General features: G+C 35.0%; 2 protein-coding genes and 1 non-coding gene across 3 annotated transcripts; 1 reads left to right on the top strand and 2 right to left on the bottom strand.

The window, feature by feature from the left end:
* Positions 1-605: 605 nt before the first annotated feature.
* Positions 606-724, bottom strand: LOC128676207 (5S ribosomal RNA). Its single transcript, XR_008405380.1, has one exon. It is a non-coding gene; the product is annotated as a 5S ribosomal RNA (ribosomal RNA).
* Positions 725-1,719: 995 nt separating this feature from the next.
* On the bottom strand, positions 1,720-5,959 carry MRG15 (MORF-related gene 15). The gene is made up of 6 exons (XM_053755929.2): positions 5,847-5,959; positions 5,622-5,739; positions 4,809-4,921; positions 4,003-4,080; positions 2,948-3,020; positions 1,720-2,455 (listed from the first exon to the last, which is right to left on the bottom strand). The coding sequence occupies exons 1-6, from the start codon at positions 5,872-5,874 to the stop codon at positions 1,882-1,884; spliced, it is 984 nt and encodes a 327-aa protein (XP_053611904.1). The 5' UTR covers positions 5,875-5,959; the 3' UTR covers positions 1,720-1,881.
* A 1,096-nt stretch (positions 5,960-7,055) lies between these two features.
* fbp (fructose-1,6-bisphosphatase) lies at positions 7,056-14,727 on the top strand. The gene is made up of 6 exons (XM_053755928.2): positions 7,056-7,327; positions 9,684-9,828; positions 10,705-10,811; positions 11,905-12,128; positions 13,031-13,209; positions 13,948-14,727. Exons 1-6 carry the CDS (start codon positions 7,152-7,154, stop codon positions 14,122-14,124), a joined length of 1,008 nt encoding a protein of 335 aa, XP_053611903.1. The 5' UTR covers positions 7,056-7,151; the 3' UTR covers positions 14,125-14,727.
* The last annotated feature ends 2,634 nt before the right edge of the window (positions 14,728-17,361 follow it).

Genomic DNA, 17,361 nt, shown 5'->3' with positions numbered 1-17,361 from the left:
TGTCAGTACGGGGTATTCTTTCCCGCCATAACTTCGCAATGCCCAATGTTATCGGATCGGCGCCATATGCCGGCGAACCTTGTCACCATTTCTATGAGCAGATGTTATTTTTCAAGTTTACTATGATTATGACGCGAGAAATATGTTTATAAATATGTGTATAGTATTGTCTGTCACAACGTAATGCATATTACAAAGTTTTTGATAAATGTTAATTGACCTACACTGATAAAGACATCATCATACTACGGCAACACCTACGCATCATCCGATTTTGTTTCCGTAATTATATCGGCTTATTACAAAACTAGCTCTGCTAGACTTCGCCGTGGGAATTTCGGGATGCTAGCCTTATAAACTTTCTCACTGCATATTGTAGATATACCTACATAAAATGATTATAAATCGACTGGTATTTATTGTCAAGGGTTGCCTTGACAATAAGTACCAGTCCAATTAGTATATGAATTTAATATCAGTACCAATTAATATTATATGAATTTAATATATCAAATTTCATTGTACGCACTATCTAGACATAAAAAAAATTATTCAAAAGTAATTACATAAAATAATTTAACGAACATAGTATAAAAATTACAAAAAGCCAACATCACGTGGTGTTCCCAGGCGGTCACCCATCCAAGTACTGACCACGCCCGACGTTGCTTAACTTCGGTGATCGGACGAGAACCGGTGTTTTCAACGTGGTATGGACGTTGGCGATAATCTCGTTGAAAAAGTGAAACACTCAGAACTACAATGAAAATATCACATGTTTAAATCTAGATGTCGCTGTAAGCTGTGGTTGTAGGTTGTAAGGAAAGTAAGGAAACACTATTGAAAAATCTTTAGCCTGCACCTAAGCGACATGTTACATAAGATAAACTGTATTATCCTTTGATATTTTAGGGATAAGGAATATTATATTAGTATATAAAATCGTGAATGTTCACATTTTTAATTTGTAACTCTTTTAAGAAATTTGTTTCGTGACATAGTATCTTGTTTACAAGATGTTGCGCAGTACTAAGTAATTTTTATCTAGACAACTTTTGATTTAGATGGGAAAATTATACCTACAGTCATAGATACCTATATCACTGCCTCCCTAGAAAAGCTTTATAAGTAATACCAGTCACCCGTCCCGGCTTCGCCTGGGTGCAATACAAACCTTCCTCTTGAATCTATCTATTTAAAAAACCCGCCTCAAAATTCGTTAGGTAGTTTTAAAGATCTAGGGACAGACAGCGGGAATCGACTTTGTTTCATACTATATGTAGTGATTATTGAATCAAATCAAAATATGTACAAAGAAAATATTATTTCCCGTGCGAACAATGTTACATTTAACGTTTGATAAAAATATATCAACTATCAACCTACATGAATTAAGCCCACATCTACATAGGCAGAATTTAACTACATTTTATTCTAATTTAAATTCTTTTTCACTTGTAATATTATAAGTATTCAATCATAAAATCTATGTCATTGACGATTATCATTACAATAGTTGCAGATTGCATACTACTAATATTTATAAATGCGAAAATGTGTGTACCTATCATTGTTAAGTACTCTTTCACGCAAAATCTACTGGACGGATTGATATGAAATTTGGACGCACGGGTAAAATCACATAGGGTACTATTTATCCCGGAATTCCCACGGGAGCAAAGTCCCGGGGCGCAGCTAGTACTCAATAAAACAATTTCGTAATACAAGACGGTCATATTTTACTCAGTTCATTATAATAATAAAAGTTACACCGAAATCCAAACTTGGACTATCTGATATGAACAACTTGCAAACACAACTAATATCAAATAGTTCAAAATTCGATGACATAATTATAAATATTACCACTATAATAAAAAACTACTGCACTTTCCTGTGATACTCGGGCGTTGCATTCCCATAATCTTGCAAGTTGAACAATGTCGATCTATTCGTCACCATGTACTTCATAAAGTCTTGTATATGTGTCAAAACGTGCTGTAACAATTTCTCATCTAAAGCCGTATAGGCCAACATCGGACCCATTTTTGAAAATAATCTTAGCAAATGTATAGATCCGTATATCTGAGCCATCGGTGTGTCTGGGTATTCTTGTAATATCTCACTATATTGCGGCCTTTCGAATTTGTACAGGAGTTGAGATCCCAACGTTGCGTTGAAATATTCTTTTATTCCTTCAGTGATGTCGACTAAAACGGATTCTTTCGCTTGGTTGTGGGATTTGCTTGATTTCTTGAACGCTAGATAGTTGTCAACTATTTGTTGGACTGTGAGCTTGGCGGGCAGGATGGCCAGCTTCTGCTGCCTCGTGATCACGTCCCAGTCGTCCACCAGCCACACTTTCAGTTCTTCAGGGATTTTGATCTTGACCTCCACCTTTGCTAGGTATTGCTCTTCGGATTCTATTGATATGTCAAGCCGGCCGCGCTTCTTCCTGAAAATATCAATTTGAATTTTTAATTGAAATAAAATCCGTTTTCGGGGTTTTCCCCTTCCTATAATATAACCACTGTATATCCTTTCGTGGATATCGTATGAGACGATTAAGGGACATATAGCCTTGGCTAATAGGCAACAAGAGCATTCCAATGGATTAGCATTAAAATCACAGGCGAATCTTCAAAATTGTAAGATTTATATTTGACACTGAACCCATTTAACCACATCGTCACAGCTCCGAATACAACTTAGAATATGCGTATAACGAGTGTCAAGGAAGAAGAAAGCATTAATTGATGCTTCATCTAGTGACTAAGCTAAGTCCAAATGTATAATGCCTGCTCCACACTATCAGAAACAGTTCGCCGAATTTTGCGATTCCGACCTACATAACTGGGTTAGATAGTGTTAGATATATACTGCATTTCTTTTTGTCACAGTCACAACATCAAAAAGAACAGCCGGCAAACAAAACAAAGACACTGACTTGGGCTGGTCGGAGCCGGAGTCGGCGGCGGCCGCAGCCAACGCCCGCGCCGCGTCCGCCTCGCGGCCAGCGCCTGCGGACGGCACACAACCGCGCTTCAACACCTTCATCCCACCGTCGAATATATCTTACAAGATATCCCTATTTCTATTTATATATAACTATTTCTAAATTTTCTCGATCTCAACGTTATCAAATCAATCTGTGATTTTAAAAATTCTCAAGATTTTCAACAGATTCGCAATACTTAAACCTGGGGCAATTTTCACGTGACAGTGAATTCTGGATGGTATAGATTTGACACGACTATTGTAATGTCAAATTGTGTTCAGAAATTTTTCCAAATAGAATCTTTTTTTTTTTTAGAAAACAAATATTGAATTTTCCTTTGAAATAGACAAACTAAAAATCATAATGACATTTTCATGTTCAAACAAAAATGAGAAATAGATCCAGTCAACAGCACAACAATTTACCCTGCATGAATCTCTATAGTGACGAGCTTGCAATGAATTTGGGTAGCTCAATGAATAATTTTTTATAAATTTTAAATGACGTATACTAAAAATGTTATGAACCTCATATTGATGTAATTTTATTTATAAAGTTTGGAAATATTTTAAATTTTTCTATAAATTTAAAATATTTCCATGACAAGTCACTTCAGAAAATATACAAAAATCTTTTGTTATCAATCATCTTCATATTGAGTGTGTTATTGCTAACACTGGTGTGAGATTTTATAAATAAGAATCCATCAATAAAACATTATTCCCAAAGATATATCATATACATGCAATCCAAGTGTTACAGAGATTTTAAAATTACAGATAGTATTGAACTTTTCTAAGCATAGCAAATATAATCAAATATATTTCATTTTAGCAAGAATGGACATCTTTAAATGTACTTTGAGCTGATTCATAAGAACAGCTTTATATAATTGAAAATTTTTAATGAATTCAGATTGAATTTTATTGCTTATCTATCTCATTTGTTTATATGTAATGATAAGATTTAATTTGTTGAATAAATAAATAAATACAAGACAGTACCTGCAGGTGTGGAAGCCCTGGACTCTTCTCGAGCCGGAGTCGCGCTGGCAGCTTCAGATTTACGACCTTTCGCTGGAGCTGTAAATTACACAAAGAATTTGTCATTATTTTAATTTATTTAATCATCATTTCAATCTTTCAATCCTAAATGTCCAAAATTTGGTTGAAGCAATTTAACACAAAAAATATGGAATAGTTGTTCGGGTCTACATCTACTGTTATTGAAATAAAAATTAGCAAACTATAAAACTGATAAACCACCATTACTTGTATGGTCAATAGAATAAATAATTAAGTTCAAAAGGTAACATTCCGTTTTAGAAATAGAAAAATATTTATTTTTCTTAGCCAGTTAGCTGTGTCTTGGATAAGGTTAAAGATATCCTCTATGCATTCTGGTTTCTTCCTTACATATTATGTCAAAGTCCTCTGCTGCATCATGTCTGTTCACAATAAACACAAAAACGATTGCACAGATTTTAATGTAATTTCCCCATTCGGCTGGCATAGTCGCACCAAGCAACTGAAGCCTCGACAAAAACTAGATTTAAAAAAATATATTATCATGTAGTTTTCACTGAGGAAATTTTACAACACAATGGTGCACAATTTAAGAAGATTTTATACAATCGAAGCCGGGACAGGCTGCTAGTATATATATTTTTTGGATTGTGCACTAAGTGGTTACTTCTGCTGCTGCTACAATCCTTCCACTTATCAGGTGTTTGCATGATATTTTTGAGATACAACTTACACAAGTTCAATTTTTAATTTTTAACATATAATATTTAACAAAATATTATTACTTTTTTTAGTTTTGGCTGGTTGTGCTGAATGCACCCTCTGTACTTCCTTCTGCCGTTGCACATTTGCTTCGTTATACTTCAATACCCTGCTCTCGGGAACCCATTCATCCCAACTGAAAAAATATTTGCAACAGAGTTATTTCCTAATTTCCACAACATTAAAATTATAACTTTCAAATGATCATGTCAAAATTACTTCATAGATATAAGGGACAATCAACTTTTAAAGTGATCCTTTCAGTGTATATGAACATAATTATTTTAAAATTAACATTTAGATATTTGAATAAAGTTATGGTAGTGTCATTTAGGAAATTGATTGAATTTTATGTTTTTATAATATCTGCAAAGTTATTGTTACATTTTTGGATATTTTGTAATCTTTATTATTGTGGATCTCTCACATTACTAAACTTAGGACTTATTTTTATGGAATAAAACACAATATATTATTTCAATGAATTGTATTATTGGTTGGCTGTAATCAAACAGTAAACATTAACAATAATAATCAGACTTTCTTTTTCATTATTTATCACATAATAAATGACATTCTACTGTGTTACCATGAACATTTCTATTGTTTACATAAAAACATGTAACATAACATCTAAGCATTTTATTCCATAAAATACCCGCAAAATTTTGAAAATATTCTTATTTTATATTGTTTTTTTTTTTTTTATCTCGTGAGGACACGAAAGGAGTACTTTAAAAGTTGATTCAACCATAAACAAGTGATTCGTTACCAAAGCCTTCAACAAGAGGTTAGAAAAATATTAATTTAAATAATATACAATTGAAAATACTTGCTTTTTGTTCCATCCTGCGTAATGGATAAGGTATCGGACATGTTTATCTTTTGTTACCGAGCTTTTTAGACATTTTGCCTCGTAAATCAAAGGCCCATGAAAACACAACACTTTTTCGCCTGAAATTACAAAAATATTTCATTTTACTGTGCGTTATAGATAAATTTACATGGCATGATGATCAATAGTCCTGTTAGTCTTTTATATATTTTGATATAACAAATACCTTCAGCAAATTTCAGTTTTGGAGCCATTTCACAAATTATTTGTTTTCTTTATTTACAAATGGCCGCTTCGCGTCACCTTCACCCCTTCTGACATCTTTGCTGTTACTGTCAATGTCAGTAATTAACATCGTGTATTTTTAAGCAAAAGGTCAGTAAATGAACAGCCAGGGAAACAAGCATACCGCCCGATTAGGACCTGCACCTCACAAAAAAACAACAAGAAAAAAGATTTTTCTTTCTTTCTATTGACCATCGAGGTACCTTTCTGACGACCTCGGTGGCGCAGTGGTAAGGTTCTTGCCACTAAACTAAGAGGTCCCGGGTTCGATCCCCGGTCGAATCATGATGGAAAATGATCTTTTACTGATTGCTGACTTCCCGGGTCTTGGATGTTTATCTATATATGTATTTGTTAAACACAAGTCTCGAACTTGCTTTGGGGCTAGCTCAATCTGTGTGATTCGTTGTAATATATTTATTTATTTATTATTATTTATTTCTATTGACTTGAAAATAAAGTCAATCACTTCATTAGGTTATATGTAGATGTGGGGTATCCACTCTACCTACACCTACGAAACAAAAATAACTAAAAATGTTGGAAAGTACATAGGTATAGTCTTCGTTTCATCATCCCAAGATAAATTATACCCTCTATTAGAGACGGACTTGGACGAAATAAAAACTACTACTATCAAAGAAAGATAAGAATAGTCAAGGAGCCAGTTTAAGTATTGATAAAGTTACGGATATTGAATATATACATACAGAACCAGTTCTGGAAGTCTAGCTGGAAAAATACTTAATAAATGCACATAGTTAAATGTATTTACTTCTCTTATATATTATGATTCACTATTATTATTTTTTATATATGTATTTTGAATGTAAACTACTTCCCAGTCCGTTTAGGTATCATACAAACTCATATTTCGACTTACTAATTAACTTGTGCTATTTCTGGGGACTCATGTAGCCAGTAAACATAGCAGTTAATTTAAATGTTAATCATCATCACGCAATATTCCCGAAGGTTTAAACGTACATAGGTACCTAACTAATCATAAATAACCCCTGACGAAAACGGGCCAGGCTAGTTATGAATACCTAATTAAAATGACAATAAGTACTACATAAGTTTTAGTAAAAAAAACACACTATCTCCGAGCCTACATAACATGAATAACTCTAGTTGACCTTCAGTGAAGCTACTACTACACCGCCACAGCCGGCTGTCAGCAGTCGCGCGCCGCTCTCGGGGGAAAGCACTTGTTTTTGAAAAAAGTTGTAAAAAAATCAACATCATGACTCAACAAGGCCCGGCTTTCGACGTCAACGCCATGACCCTCACAAGATGGGTCCTGGACCAACAGAGGACGGCCCCGTCAGCCACTGGAGACCTCACACAGCTCCTCAACGCCTTACAGACAGCAGTCAAGGCTATCCAATCAGCTGTGAGAAGAGCCGGCATCGCCAAATTGTATGTCCATTTACTAACATACCTGTCTTTTATCTTTACCTTTACTTTCGTTGACCTTGTACATCTGCATTGAACTTTGATATGAACCGATTGCAGAAGAAACAGGGTGTAACATTTTCCCAAACTGTTGTTTTCTCTCTCATTCAGACTACCAACGGTATGAAATACTTAGGTACGTGGTCTAAATTATCAAGTTTTTGTGGCCTGTATTGACTTAATTTAAAAAAATATTTTAGGTGGGTGTGTTTTGTTTTTATAAAAGTTTGAACTATGAACTTTTACGAAAACATGATTTTGTTTTGTTTGCGTCAGTGATTGTGTCGCTCGCCCAATATAGTACAGTTATAACTTAGATTACAGAGAATATTATTAATTCTGTTTACAGTAATAAGTATTATCATTTAATCCATAATAGGTATTATCAACAATTTAAGAATAAGAGATAAAGACTATTTAAGACACACTCGTCTTACCACTTTATAACGATATGATTTAGGTAGTTTGTTGAGAGCAGTAGTTGAGAGAACGGTAAAAATCGGTCGGTAGGTAGGTATACGAGTAGGTACCTATAATAAGAATGTACAATGTACATATTTCATTAAGTAGGTATGTACATTGTTATTCCTTAGATGTCTGTGAACAGCAGTGAATTATCTTATATAATTACTTGACAGTGCAATTCACTTTCACTTAGTCACTTCACTGTTCACTGACCCTGTTATTCATAAAAAAACTTAGAACAAATACTTAGGTACTTTAAGCTAAAATATGTTTTGTCTCTTTCTGTCAATTTGAAATTTCAAATTTATAACGTGCAATAGTGGCAAAACATATTCTAGCTTACTACCTAGGTAATATTCACAAAAAAGTTAAAACATATCTTATGTTTTAACTGTTTTGTGAATAAACGAAACTAAAATTTCATTACATTACGTAGATACCATACTTAGTATTCATAAAAAAATCCAAGTTAGATTTTTGCGCAAGACAAAGTTGAGGGCGATAATAAGGCCTATGTATGATCAATGCACGCGTGATGTGTGTGTCACGACGTTTTTCAACATGACATTGGATAAGTAAAACATCAAAAAACACTAGTGGCGTAATATTTTGATGGCTAGGAATGCTTGTGTACCACCTGCAATCTCTTGCGGATTTTTTAGTTTTCCATAATAATTAAAATAAATTGATAAAAGTATTATTGTAGCGCTAGTACCTATGCGTCTTGAGCAGTGTGTTAAAATTCAGATGAATGACTATATACATATACACAAACCTAGCTACATATTGTACGTAAATTAATGTAACCCTGAGATTTTATACAAAATGTTTTTGCGTTGCATTATATATTTATGTCCCTTTCGTTTATAAATCTTTATGACTGGAAGTGGACATCGAGCGCACAACACAATGTTTGTTTTATTTCGTTCAAGAAAGCATTAAGTATATTATTTTCGTTTATAATTTGGTGGCGAGCAAAAACAATCGTTAGTAGGTATTAGTTAGGTACTTGGATATATAAAAGTTCGCAACGAATAGAGAATCTCCTTTTTTGAAGACTGTCAAAGTAAGTAGAAGAAATCCATATGAAAATTATAAAAGCGAAAGTTTGTCTGTCTTTCACCGCTTTAAATAGTGAACATGATATCAAACAAAGGGCGAAGCTGCGAGCAACAGCTAGTGTTTAATAAAATACTTAGCTAAAAATCGTCTCCGTGACTTAATAATAACGCACTTAATACGGAGATGTCAGACCGTGTTTGGACTAGGCTTGTATTGTAATGCCGACTACACACCATCGCCGAACTCAAATCAAACGCTAGCCGAAGCCTAGGACGACAGATTAGGCCCAAAATTATTTTTGTTATATAGAAATGTTACTATAAGTCACATAACCTGTCCAAGCAAGCTCATGTTTGAGTATATAAAGCTCTATATAGTTTGTTTGAGAGCTTTATTTACCCCAATCAAATTCTAGCAATGATTTCCAAATCCGCCAAATTTCGGCGAATAATGCGCGTTAAAAATGAGTTTATGGCATATATATTACACTACGACCCGTAAAACAATAATAAATGATAAAATGATACGTACACCTAAATCTTCCTCAGGAATACTACCAATCTAATTTAAAAATTAGTATAAAACGTACAAAAATGTTTTTGAGTTTACCGCGTTCATGCAGGACAGACGCAATAGGGAGGACTTCTTTGTATAATATACTGGCCTTGCACGGGTAAACTTTCCTCTTGAATCAATCATATCTATTAAAAACGCATCAAAGTCCATTGCGTAATTAGTTTTTAAAATCTAAGTATACGAGTACTATGAAATAAAAAGGGTACTTTATCACCAGGCATGGAATCTCAGGCGACACCAACGTGCAAGGCGAGCAAGTCAAAAAGCTGGACGTGTTGTCCAACGACTTGTTTATTAACATGCTCAAATCATCCTTCACCACCTGCCTGCTGGTATCTGAGGAGAACTCCTCGGTTATACAGGTAAAACTAGTTTTTTTACAAAAATGTATTTTTTGCCATAAGCTTTTATTGTCGTCAAAGAGATCTTATTGCATTCAACTCGTGATAAAAAATCATGTTTTCACCCATCACCCAGAATCGGTTTCTAACGAAGCCGATTGAACTGATAGGTGAACCATCAGGTCATGCTTATCATAAAATACGATATCATTAGAAACTGGGACGACGTGGAAATTTTCAAATTCGTAGGACAAGGTTTATGTGAGAAGTTTGCAATATTAATAATATATATAAACTTGGAATACAGACAAACATCGTGACACCTTTTTCTGACATACACGTTAGGAGACCTATAATGCATAGCCACAAGAAAAAAATGGAGTTTCGGTAGATCAAGAAACCACGATATGTTTTCGTGAGAATTACTTTTGGGCATAAGACCAAAAAAGTACCTAATTAAGCACTTAATTAAAATAAAATCAGAAATGTGCTTGTGAAAAAACATTGAAAGTCGCGCCGACTACGACGTGAAGTTATTGATAAGAAATATCTTCTGAACAGATTCCCGGAAATTACCTTGTTTTTGTTAAAATGTGTAAACGAAATTTTATTGCACAAACACGAGTCTCGTGTAGACTTCGGACCATTAGGTTCAATTATAATTTTCCGAATCAATTAACCTATTTTTTTTTGCATAATAGATAAAATATTTTTTCTGTGTCTGGGACAATTAGTTTGTTTACTAATGAGTCTGCTTTTATTACACGGTTTTATTATCATTTATCAAGGGTCACATTGTGAAGGTGTATCCGGCAATTACCCCAGCTTTTTATATAAGAAATTATTGTCTGATAAATATTAATTGAAGTGAACTTTATAACTTGTGGTATTTTCCAGGTGGAAACAGAAAGGCGTGGAAAATATGTTGTATGCTTCGACCCCCTTGATGGTTCCTCAAATATTGACTGTCTTGTTTCTGTGGGCTCCATTTTTGCAATTTACAAGTGAGTCCTTTGATTTGTTTTCACTTCTGTATTTGTAGATGTATTTACTTTTATTTATTTTAAATTAATTTAGGGTAGTTGCTTTATTTATTTTTATTAGGTAAGTATAAGGCATAAAGATAAAAATATAGCTGCTTCCAGTCTAATACGGAAAAATATTAAATGTTAAAAACTAACGCATTTAATTTTTTTTACGGAACGCATTTTTACGGAAGTGACTAAAAAAGAAAACAGGCAAAGTGAAAATGTCTGCGTTTCAAAAATAATTATTTGACTCCATAACAGATGGTGCGACCCATCTATATGCTATCTATGCTATATCTAAGATCTAAGATGGGATTAAACAAACATCAAATCAATGGCGGGAAATAGGCTAGTTGACATGTTTTGATGACTATATTAGATATCGAAGGCATATATATAATATTATATTAATAGCATGGAATTAGTAGGTACTAATAGAAATACCAGTAAAAATTTACTGTCACAATGACAATGCTTCCAACGATATTACAAAAATAAAATAACTCATTTTTAGACTTGTTCAATCGCTTTATACTAAATGACAGCAGGAATGTAAGAACAATTACAGCGGGAACCAGTGACGTCACACCTTGGTAAAATGAAAGGTGTTTGTTCGACAGCTACATTAAACCTTACGTTTGGTGATTAGTGATTACACAGAATTTAGAATGATGACTTTTTAATATTTGTTACAAAATTCTAGTTTTTAAAGAATTTCAAATTCATTCAGCTGCATTGTTACAGTCTATCATTTTAGTTTATTTTCATAAAATCTCCAAGATATTTCGTAATTTCCCCGCTTGATTTGAAGAACCTAATAACATGTTTATGATTCTAATACAATTAGTACATAAATACATCATTTTATTGAGTACAAAGAGATAACGATAAAGACAGTAATTTTTAAAATGACTTTGAAAATTAACCGAAACATAGACCTCTAGTCATACATTTTTTTTATTCTCTGACCTTGTCAACTACCTTATTTCACTTGTTCATAAAAAAAGTTAAAACGTAATGCGATACAAAAGGTAGAAGGCTTAAAATTATTCTAAAATGTCTATTTCAGGAAGCAAACTCCAGGCGAACCATCAGAAGCTGACGCGTTACGACCTGGCAAAGAGTTAGTAGCTGCCGGCTACGCTCTGTATGGCTCAGCTACCATGGTGGTGTTAGCCCTCAAAGGCCGTGGTGTCAACGGATTCTTGTACGACCCGTCCCTGGGAGAGTTCGTCCTAACTGACCCTAATATGAGGATCCCAGAGAGGGGCAACATATTTTCTACTAATGAAGGTAATTGCATATCGTTATAAGTCAGTTCGCTATTCCAAGACATAACAGATTCAGTTGTATTATATGGACTAACAAGAATAGCAAAAGTCACTCACAGATAACAAATATAGTTCATGATTCTTGATGAGCTGTAATGAACATGAGATAACAAATTTATTACTCACCCTTTACATTATGTCGATTTTAGTATTAAAACACAATGTGTATTCATGATTAATGGTATTTACGATTAGGTACTAGTACCTGTAACTCCTTGATGGCTTGTGGCCTAATTAATGGTCGTCATGGCAACTGGATGTCCCACTCGGGTTCGATCCTCGATAAATCTTTTTCAGATTGACGAATCTGATCGAGACGTAAAGATGAATCTTTTTCAGATTGACCTAGGTCTTAGATGTTGTGTCCCATGAAACAAGTTTCAAACTTTCTTAAAAGGCCTAACTCAATCTATGTGATTTGTACATATACAGGGTTACTGATACCTAACGCATAACCTTCCAAAGGTGCATAAGATTCTTACATGGAAACTAACATCTTTTATTCTACGGCTTTTATCTAAACGTAATGAATACAAAAAAAACCTTTTTTAGGTTTAATGTCGCTTCTATAAAACTTTAACACTATGTTCGATTCCGCTTTAACACTATGTTGCTTGGCTATTACATAGAGTAAAGATGTGTAGAATCGCAAAATAAATTGAATTTTTCAATAAAAAACGAACCACGAAAAGTCGTAGAATAAAAGTTTCTTGTTTTTATGTATCCAAGTAGTCTTTAAAAAGTTTTGCGTTTGATACCAGTAACCCTGTAAGTTGTTGTATTTATTTATCTCAGATTACAAGTATTAGAAGAGGTATATTGTATTTTCATCAATGAAACAACTAAACAAACGTCTCCATTCAGGCTACGCGGCGGAATGGCCTGAGGGTCTGAGGCGCTACGTCGCCGACAAGAAGAACCCGAAGACAGGCAAGGCGTACGGCGCGCGGTACGTGGGCTCCATGGTCGCCGACGTCCACCGCACCATCAAGTACGGCGGCATCTTCTTGTACCCCGCCACAAAGTCCGCGCCTAATGGAAAGGTATAACTGCTTTCTGGAGGATATTTTATTAGTCTGGTTCTCAGAGCGTTTCAACCATAGAGTTATAAAGGGCCCCGTTTAAACGGATCGACCGAGTTGTCAAATTACACGTTTTCAAATTTTAACAATGACAAAAATTAGTTTTACTATGTGACTTTAAACTTATTAATCAGTATTGTGATAATGTCAATTTTATGAATGATTTTGAAAATGCTTCCTTCGTCAAGAAAATTGTCGGAGCACAGCGCGGCCGCAGCGGTCGAAACGCTCTGAAAACATCCTATAACAGATAATATATAGGTACTACACTACTACATATATATATATATATATATATATATATATATATATATATATATGTAGTATATATATATATATATATATACTCGTCGATTCACCACTAAGTCATCGAGTAGTCTTATTGATGTGTGATAACTCTCATAAAAAAAACTCGATAAAAAAAGCTCATTGAGCTCAATGGGTCGAAGCCAGACCATTTAGCCTGGTCGATGGCTTACTATTTATTCAGAAATTAGAACTACACAGGCACTTTTTCACGTTAAATTTTATAATACTAGCGACCAGTTCCGGTTTCCTAGGGTCAAATCATAATAAATTATGCACCTAAACCTTCCTCAGAAATAACACTTATCTATTGGTGAAAACCGCATGTTTTATTGTTTGTTTCTTACTTGTATCTCTGTATAGATAAACTGTTAAATAAACAAAATTTTCCAGCTGCGTCTACTATACGAGTGCAACCCAATGTCGTTCATAGTGAACGAGGCGGGCGGACTCTCCACCGACGGCCGGGGATCCGTCCTGGAGCTGGTGCCCACCTCCATCCACCAGAGGGCGCCCTGCTACCTCGGCTCCAAGAAGGATGTCGAAGAACTGCTCACCTATCTCAAGTGATGACGACTTCTGCAGTACACTGTCGGCCATGATCATTACAAATTAATAGGCGACCGTACAAGATATATAACAAAGATACAACACATTTATTTGGGCGATTGGACTTACCAAAACGACCCTCACTAGTCGTACATTCTTATCGCGTAATCGGCGGGACTTTTCCATAAATTTTGATCAATCAATTCAGGCTGAAAAATCGCAATGTGAGATGCATTTTTTATGTATTTTATCGTATTATTGCATTATTAATTTCATATCTTGTCCGTGCCCGTATTCATAATGAACATAATATAAACTGTAAACGTCGATTGGCCACGATCATGGACGACGTGTAGAACTATTTGGGATTCGATATAGTAATATAGGTGTAGTATTTTTGCGTTTATTTATTCCATCCATTAGGATTCTCATTCATGTTATCAACGCCATCAATGAACATTAAATGTTAGTTACGAATGTGGACGAATCAATCCTATAGAGTTAGCGTGGTCTATGTTTTAGCAATGTTAAAAGTATTAGACTGAATAAATCGAATAAAAATTATATTACGCATGTTTTTATAACCATTTATGAAAGTAACAATAAAGGCTTTAGTCTAGTCTACGTGTAGTTTCACTAATCCCTTTCTGATTATTCGTCGAATAGTTTTTGACCGCGGGTTCACTTGTGAATTTCTTACCTACCTATTATCCTATTTCCTTCTCCGTACTCTCAACTATACGAAATTTCAAGGAGATTGAATATACAGACAAATAATCTTACTTTGTGTTAAAATTCCACACAAAATATGTGCATAGGCAAAATGTGTTTCGGTCTTTATAATTAAAGAGAAAAGATGAGAAATTTTTCACAATCGTTTATTTACAATCGACTGAATGAAAGCAGAGTACATGTCTATGAAGAGAAGAGAACGGATTTTTATCAAACAATTTTTTTTTGTCTTTGCAAAAAACTTCCAAATATAATGATTATATAATTTTAATTAAATATATTGAGGTCAAGATTGGTTGATAAAAACCCAATGTTGACACAGTCCTCATTTCCTCAAGGTAGATTCCGCGCCATAACAGATGTCCCGCGTAAATAAATGTGGAACTAATTATAAATCGGCAACGTTGTTGTTGTCAACGACTAGCGCCGCTTCCAGGGATTTCTACCCTGGCGTGAACTTAAGTGTTGAAATTATTTTCTTGTATATATTTTGAACAGAACTTACATTGATAAATTATTTAATACATAACTAAATAAATAAATAAAATAAATAAATATATTAGGACAAATCACACAGATTGAGCTAGCCCCAAAGTAAGTTCGAGACTTGTGTTATGGGATACTAACTCAACGATACTATATTTTATAACAAATACATATATAGATAAACATCCAAGACCCGGGCCAATCAGAAAAAGATCATTTTCCATCATGACCCGACCGGGGATCGAACCCGGGACCTCTCGGTTCAGAGGCAAGCACTTTACCACTGCGCCACCGAGGTCGTCAAATTAAAATAACTTATTACAAATTTTATTTAATACTAGTATGCCCCGATGCTTCGATTCCGGGATTTTTTTCCTACATAGAGTCATGCCCCATTGCTCGTTTCGACGTCCGACGACGCAGAAATTGTATGAATTTTCGAAGTACAGTCAACGGCACATCAATCTTCCTATATTTTTTTTGCAAACTCGCCCCTATTACCGCGACATACAGATCAATGCGGGGTAACTTGACTTGCGGTCGACTGTACGTCAACGCATGTCAGTGTCAAACCCTATAGAAAACATGGGAGCACGACAAAGCTGCAACGTCCTGCATCGTCGCAACGGAGGACGAGTGATGCATGTCACTTAGTGTTCACTAGAATTTGGCTATCATGCAGAAAATTCCATTGCGATTCCATTCCAATGCAAAATTATTGACAATTACAGAGAACAGTGTGCGTAGTGCGACTTTGCTATTTACATCTCACCATTGAGTCGATTCGCAGTGAGACGCACCTGACCAATCACAGTGCGCCACTGTGACGCAACGACAACCACACCGCAATGTGATTGGTTCGCTGTGTCGCACTTGATTAGTGAGAAGTGAAATGCAAATACGCACTAAGCCCTCTGGCCGGCTCGTTTAAGCAAACAAAAACGATTATTTTCCTCCGATATTATCACATATTATATAAGTTACGATAGTAACAAAAATATCATCTATATACCTATTAGCATTAGCACAAAATATTTTTGAGTTTAAGCATGGCTCCTATTAGTATGGTAGTGAGTGTGTAAAGTGCAGGTGCTAAATAAATACTTGGACTCGCACTAATTAGTGCTTGTCCAGATTGTTTAGTTATCACAATTTGCAATACAATTTGTGTTGATAACTACAACAAATGCGGACGCGAGTCAACGTATATTGCGTAATTTGTATGTGAGTCTTTTTATTGCCGCAAAGAAAAGCAGCAATGTGTGAATTCACCACGTTCGTCGAACTTTTAGCCGATAGTGAAACTGTATTTCTGGCATTGTTTTTTTACCATTACACCACTCGTCAGTGACAATACCAAAATTATTATGGTTTTACAGTACTACCACGTTTATAAGTTACATCGGCAATATTCGATGGTGCAGAATAGCGCGTCCTACCGCCGATTCAAACCGAATACAAACTCAATAAAATAACGACCATATTACTAGGACATAAGTCTTAAGATTCAAAAAATCAATCATTGATTCGTGCGTACGACGCGCCGGCGCGGACTCAGACAATAGCGGACAGCTCTGTTCGCGGGTAAACAAACATGGCGCGCTCTGATTAGCTAAAATATTTTCGCGCCGTACAAAAATTATACTTCTGCGTAGGTACATCGGTGTAACTTATAAAAGTGGTAGACCTGTATTCCACATAAAAGTATCTAATTGTCCGCGGCTCCACCCGCGGCAAACAGAACCACATAACTTTCCCATACAAACTTTCATCCCCTACAGCAGACTTCTGGGGGTTGATTATAAAAAACGTAGTTTATGTTTGACGCCGAGTCTTCGATTCAGTGTTTAAGCCACCAATTCATAACAGTCTTATGCATTTATAATTTTATAATACACGATTTACGTCCTCTCCACTTAGGTATAATACGAGCCGTTTTGTGAGAACAGGGCTCAGTCTAATTTAGATGTGGTGCGCGGACCTGTGTAATGCGTGCGGTGGAACATCAGCGAGTCAGACTCTCGACTTACAATTACGTCC

The sequence above is a fragment of the Plodia interpunctella genome, chromosome 15, assembly GCF_027563975.2.
Source record: "Plodia interpunctella isolate USDA-ARS_2022_Savannah chromosome 15, ilPloInte3.2, whole genome shotgun sequence".
Lineage (NCBI taxonomy): Eukaryota > Metazoa > Arthropoda > Insecta > Lepidoptera > Pyralidae > Plodia > Plodia interpunctella.
Note: the sequence above shows the minus strand (reverse complement) of the source record. Positions and strands in the feature narration are given on the sequence as shown.